Here is a 6,620-nt window from a genome sequence, read left to right as displayed (position 1 = left end):
TGGTAGATTTACATATAACATATATATATATATATATATATATAACATATATATATATATAACATATATTGTATGTACAGTGTAGAAACAATTTTCACACAGAAATTGTAAGTAACAGCAAGTAACACATTGAATTCAACATGAAATTTTCAAGTACTGAAATATTATTTTCTTGTAAAACACTCCAATAATCTTTGTTTTATACTTTGAAAAATAACATATATATATATATAACATATATATTTTGTACAGTGTAGAAACAATTTTCACACAGAAATTGTAAGTAACAGCAAGTAACACATTGAATTCAACATGAAATTTTCAAGTACTGAAATATTATTTTCTTGTAAAACACTCCAATAATCTTTGTTTTATTGCAACTTTGAAAAATCATTAAGCTCATAATTGTGATTTTATGCTGTGAGATGTTTATAACAGTACAGAAATGTGCTAGTTAACAGCATAACTAGTCTTGTCCGCCAGCTCGACCAGTGAGGAAACTGGCGCTGATCTAAGCAGATATCACACAGTAAAGTGTGAAGCATGTACCTGTGTAGGTGCTTCATCATGACGCTATTTTTAACCTTGCCCTTCCTGTTCCTGTTTAGCGCTCATGTACGCCAGTATCTTCGGGAACGTGTCAGCCATCATCCAGCGGCTGTACTCCGGAACGGCTCGTTATCACACTCAGATGCTGCGGGTGAGAGAGTTCATCCGCTTCCATCAGATTCCCAACCCGCTGCGCCAGAGACTGGAGGAATATTTCCAGCACGCCTGGTCCTACACCAACGGCATCGACATGAACGCCGTGAGTCCACCTGCTGCCTTACATCACCCTCAGGCCATCCCAGATTAGGATGAGTTTGTTTCTTCATCAGGTTTGGAGGAATGTAGCATTGCATCAGTGTCTCAGCAATGGATGCTCTGCAGTGAATGGGTGCCGTCAGAATGAGAGTCCAAACAGCTGATAAAAACATCACAATAATCCACAAGTAATCCACAGCACTCCAGTCCATCAGTTAACATCTGGAGAAGACAAAAGCTGAAACAAATCCAGCATTAAGACGTGTTTAACTTCAAAATATTGCTTCCGCTAAAATATGAGTCCATAATCCATAATAACACTGAAAAAGTCAGTGAAAAAGTCCATCTCCTGTTGTCTCTCATCAAAATCCAGCCACATATTTGTTTAGAGCTGTTTTGGCTTGTAAACGGTGCTTGATCTGTGCAGATTTCTCTCCTGATTCAGACCAGATGCTTTTTCACTGGAGGAAGCGTTATTATGGATTATGGACTTTGTTGGATTTGTTTCAGCTTTTGTCTTCTCCAGATGTTAACTGGTGGTCTGGAGTGGTGTGGATTACTTGTGGATTATTGTGATGTTTTTATCAGATGTTTGGACTCTCATTCTGACGGCACCCATTCACTGCAGAGCATCCATTGCTGAGCAAGTGATGCAATGCTACATTTCTACAAACCTGATGAAGAAACAAACTCATCCTAATCTTGTGAGTCATTTCTGGGTGAGCTATACCTTCATCACTAACAAACTCACTTGCATTACCTTTAAAGTGATTTGTGAGCTTGATTACATGAATGTGTATAATAAATAATGAGTTCATTTAGCAACTGTCCTCACCAGCACATCCTCTACTATTACCAGCCCCAAACGCAGAGTTTAACGAGATTACGCATTGAAGTAAAGAAAACAAATGAGCGTCCACCTCCACCCATCAGCTCCTCTCATTAAGGAGCAGTGGAGCGTTCTGATTGGACAGTCAGAGCTGGTATGATTGCTGTGCTGCCGAGGGACATGATGTGGATCATAATTTTTTCATCGATTTTTCAAAAAATTATTTACTGAACCACTGAGCTCTGAAACATTAAACGTTGATTTAAAGACGCCAAAGTACTACAAAAAAGTACGATTTGCACATGATATGTTTTATGGGACTGCAGATCTCATGAAGCTTTGCAAATAATCGAATCAGAGTACAATAAAACATTAATGATTCATAGTCATTAATAATGAGTATAAATGTTAAATACTATTTTAAGAGTCATAATTTTATTCAGCGAGGACGCATTAAATTAATCAAAAGTGACAGTAAAGGCATTTATAATGTTACAAAAAGTTTTAAATAAATGCTGTTCTTTTGAACTTTCTATTCATCTGTGAATCCTGAAACATAAAATGTATCACAGTTTTCACAAAAATATTTAGCATCACAACTGTTTTCAGCATTGATATTAATCAGAAATGTTTCTTGAGCAGCAAATCAGCATATTAGAATGATTTCTGAAGATCATGTGACGCTGAAGACTGCAGTAATGATGCTGAAAATACAGCTTTAATCATAGAAATAAATTATATTTTAACATAGATTGACATAGAAGACAGCTATTTGAAATTGTAATAATATTTCACAATTTTACTGCATTTTTGATCAAATAAATGTGTGAGCAGAAGAGACTTTCAAAAACATAAAAAATTCGGTACTTTACTATAAGGTTCCATTAGTTAATGTTAATATATTAACTAACATGAACGAACAATAAACAATGCATTTATTACAGTATTTATTAATGAAAATACAGTCGTTCACTGTTAGTTCACTGTTAATTCAGAGTGCATTAACTAATGTTAACAAGCACAACTTTTGATTTTAAGAATGAATTAGTATATGTTGAAATTAACATTAACTAAGATTAATAAATGTTGTAGAAGTATTGTTCATTCTTAGTACGTTAACTAAAGTAGTTAACTACTGTTGAACCTTATTGTAAAGTGTTACCAAAATATCTTACAGACCCCAAACTTTAGAAAGGTCTGATTACAGAAAAAAAAAATACTTTGCAGCATTTAATAGTTGTTTTTCTGTGCTCTTTCAGGTGCTGAAGGGTTTCCCAGAGTGTCTGCAGGCTGATATCTGTCTGCATCTGAACCGGACTCTCCTGCAGAACTGTAAAGCGTTCAAGGGCTCCAGTAAAGGGTGTCTGCGAGCGCTGGCCATGAAGTTCAAGACCACACACGCCCCGCCGGGAGACACGCTGGTGCACGCCGGAGACGTCCTGACCGCGATCTACTTCATCTCCCGCGGCTCCATCGAGATCTTACGTGGCGATGTTGTGGTGGCCATCTTGGGTAGGTCATTTCAAAAGATCCTCCAGGATCTTTTATACTACATACAACACTTAGGGCCAGTTTTACTAACAGCTTGCACCAGTCTTTTGGCGTTAAAATGGTACTGCACTGCAAATAATGATTTTCTTCCTTAGTATTTTTGTCTTGTTTTCTAGTCCATGCCCATCGGCGCTGTTTTGGAATTGTGGTCTTGCGCTAATTTGCCCTGTTTAGTAAAACTGGCCCTTAATTTTAAGCAACTTGGATCTGTTTTCTGTGGTGCATCCTATTTAAGCCATGCTAGCTAGCTGTATATCCACAGTTTGTACTGTAAGATTACGTTTTGAATATGGATATTTTTCTTACAAAAGCGCATCGATAAGCTACAGGAGGCCTTTGTTCACGCCGTGTGAGACACTTTTTATGGATGGGTGCTTTTTATTTCACTTCTTTTGGACTGAAGCACTGCAACCTGCTTCCGTTTACAACAGTGAGCGCAAGCTAGATTCAAGTGATTATTACGTTTTGAATATGGATATTTTTCTTACAAAAGCGCATCGATTAGCTACAGGAGGCCTTTGTTCACGCCGTGTGAGACACTTTTTTATGGATGGGTGCTTTTTATTTCACTTCTTTTGGACTGAAGCACTGCAACACCCGCTGACTGCAATGATAGAGCTTGGAATAGCCAGGACAATTTTTAATCTAACTCTGACTGGATTCGTCTGAAAGAAGAAAGTCATATAAACCTAGGATGCCTCGGGGGTGAGTAAAACACAGCCTAATTTTCATTTTTGGGTGAACTAACCCTTTAACACTTATAAGAGTCCTAGCTTCTCCCTAGCTTTTCCCAAAGTTCTGCCTGTGAGACAGAGCTTTATACCTAAAGACAAATGGCTAGAAACAATAGATACTGTCAGGACCTCCCGCTGGAGATCCTGCAATCTACAAGAAGCTCCAGAGGAGTACTGTTCTTTTGTTATTCTAAATGTATGGACCATTTGGTTCACACCTGTACAGACAGTTCCTGTTGATTGCATCTGGGGCACAGTCACAATGTAAATGCATCTGACTAAAGATACACATAATCTTTCAAATGAATGGAGCAAAAACACAGAATTCATCGAGGTGTGCATGTTCACTTATAGACAAACATGATTCCCGGATCTCCCAGCAGCGATGATTCAGACTGCGTCGGCTTCAACAAACTGCGGAGGAGAAAACTTTCATTCCGACGACGGACAGAAAAAGGTTTTCCTGATAACTGATGTTCAGTCTGGATTTATTATCATAGATTCCGTCATTTAATATTCGGAAACACACTATTTACAGATGATATATACAGATAGTGGAGCTGTTTTGCATGTGCCGATTTTGCATATTCATCCCGTGTTTGTTTCTCCAGATGATGCCGATGCTGGAGAGATCAAGAAGAATCAGAAACCTGTCCGGAGAGGCAGAAAACAAGCAGCCAGTAACAAGAACGAACTCAAACCGGGGTGGGAGGAGCCTCGCAATTCTATCTCCTCCCACTCCAGTGGTGATGAGGGGGAGGAGCCTGTGCACACATGCCCCACCCCTCCCACCACGCTCATGGATGTGACTGAGGGAGAGGGCGATCCCAAAACAGGAAACACGTGCAACGCCCTATCAGGTGACAGAATGACAACAGTAAACGTCTATAGTATTTTAAAAAAGTAGTTAAAAAAGGTCAAATCTTTTAAATAATAATATTAGAAATATTCAGAATTTAAATTTTATAATATAAATTTGTATGGAATAAAAAATAATATAATATTATATAAAAATATTATTTTCATAATATTGTGTGTTGTAATATAAAAATAAAACTGTTAACATTATAATGTTGAATATTAGGATTTTTATTTACATTTTATAAAAACATTATATCAAAGATCTGAGCCTTTTGTGTTTTTTTGTTTTTTTTGGGGGGGGGGTGTGATCGCCACTTACTACAACTTTAGTTTGTTACATTTTTACCAAGATTTGATTGACATAATGTTGTTTTTTATGCATTTTGATTAACTTTTTTTTTCGAAATAAAAAACTCAATTGAGATAACATTTAAATATTAATATAATATTTTGCAAGAGTGTCCTGGCCAAGATGACAGCAAAGGGCAGCACATCAAACAATCAAACAAATAAAATATAATATAATATAATAAAAGCTAAAATAAATTGTAAAAAAATTATAATAAGTTAAACAATCATCAAATAAAATAATAATTAAATTATGGTAATACTATGAATTAATATTAATATTATTTAAACAAGAGTACTTAGAAATATAAATGTTATAAATCATGCTGTATGTGGTAGTAATGTGTGTGTGTGTTATGTGTGCCTCAGGTGCATTCTCAGGTGTGTCTAATATCTTCAGTTTTTGGGGTGACAGTCGGGGGAGGCAGTATCAGGAGGTGCCCCGCTGCAATCTCCCGTCGCCCTCGCCGCATCCCAGCATGCCCCTGCGCAGCATCAGCCGCCAGCAGCGCAGCCAGATGGAGAGCAGACTGGAGCTGCTGCAGAAACAGCTCAACAGGTCTCAGCTCACTGCACTCAGAACACCTGTGTCCACTCAACCTGCTGTCTGAATCAATTGACTCACTAAAACCAGATTCACAAGCTTTGAATGGAGTTGCTTTAACAGCCCGACATCGCCACCTATGAGTATAGGAATTAATTGCATTGCAAATCTAACTGTGCACATAACTGTTTTCTGAATAACCTGTGTGTGTGTGTGTGTGTGTGTGTGTTCAGACTGGAGAGTCGCATGTCGACGGATATCGGCGCGATCATGCAGCTCCTGCAGAGGCAGATGATGCTGGTTCCTCCGTCCTACAGCAGCGTCTCCTCCCCGCCGCAGGTGTCCATGTCCCCCGAGATCCTCGTGCAGCCCGTCACGCCGCTGGACTCCAAAACACCGGCTTCTCTCTCACAGGTAACACATGATCATAGTTACTGCTCACACCACGCTTGATAAAATTTAGAGAATACATTAGCATATTATCTAAAAAAAATAGTCCATTGCATACATTGTTTTACTTCTAAACAGTTTACTAGTCAAATTCTATTCAGTTCAACAGGAGGTGCTACCATCTCATGGCCAAATTATTACAATTATTATTAATTAATTAATGTATTTATTTATTTGCATTTCAAAATATATCTAATTTATTTTATAACATATATGTCTGTGTATAATATACACATTATACTATATGTGTTAACAATAAAAATAAAAGAATATATAGTAATATAATAATTGTAAACTATTAAGACACACAAACACAAATACTATATATATATATATATATATATATATTAGTGCTGTTAAATGATTAATCACAATTAATCGCATCCAAAATAAAAGTTTTTGTTTGCATAATATATTTGTGTACTGTGTATATTTATTATGTATATATGAATACACATACATACAGTATATATTTTGAAAATATTTACATGTATATACA

The 6,620-nt window shown here is 36.9% G+C and overlaps 1 protein-coding gene across 1 annotated transcript in view; it reads left to right on the top strand.

The window, feature by feature from the left end:
• LOC107713389 (potassium voltage-gated channel subfamily H member 2-like) overlaps positions 1-6,620 on the top strand; it is a 28,442-nt gene that overhangs the window by 19,622 nt on the left and 2,200 nt on the right. The window contains exons 3-9 of the mRNA XM_016518890.1: positions 609-808; positions 2,893-3,145; positions 3,969-4,114; positions 4,273-4,375; positions 4,530-4,778; positions 5,497-5,686; positions 5,905-6,085. Coding sequence (XP_016374376.1) covers positions 609-808; positions 2,893-3,145; positions 3,969-4,114; positions 4,273-4,375; positions 4,530-4,778; positions 5,497-5,686; positions 5,905-6,085 — 1,322 coding nt within the window. The remainder of the gene's footprint in view (positions 1-608; positions 809-2,892; positions 3,146-3,968; positions 4,115-4,272; positions 4,376-4,529; positions 4,779-5,496; positions 5,687-5,904; positions 6,086-6,620) is intronic.

This window comes from Sinocyclocheilus rhinocerous, unplaced genomic scaffold (assembly GCF_001515625.1).
Source record: "Sinocyclocheilus rhinocerous isolate Xijiao unplaced genomic scaffold, SAMN03320098_v1.1 scaffold1575, whole genome shotgun sequence".
In the NCBI taxonomy this organism is placed as follows: Eukaryota; Metazoa; Chordata; class Actinopteri; order Cypriniformes; family Cyprinidae; genus Sinocyclocheilus; species Sinocyclocheilus rhinocerous.
Note: the sequence above shows the minus strand (reverse complement) of the source record. Positions and strands in the feature narration are given on the sequence as shown.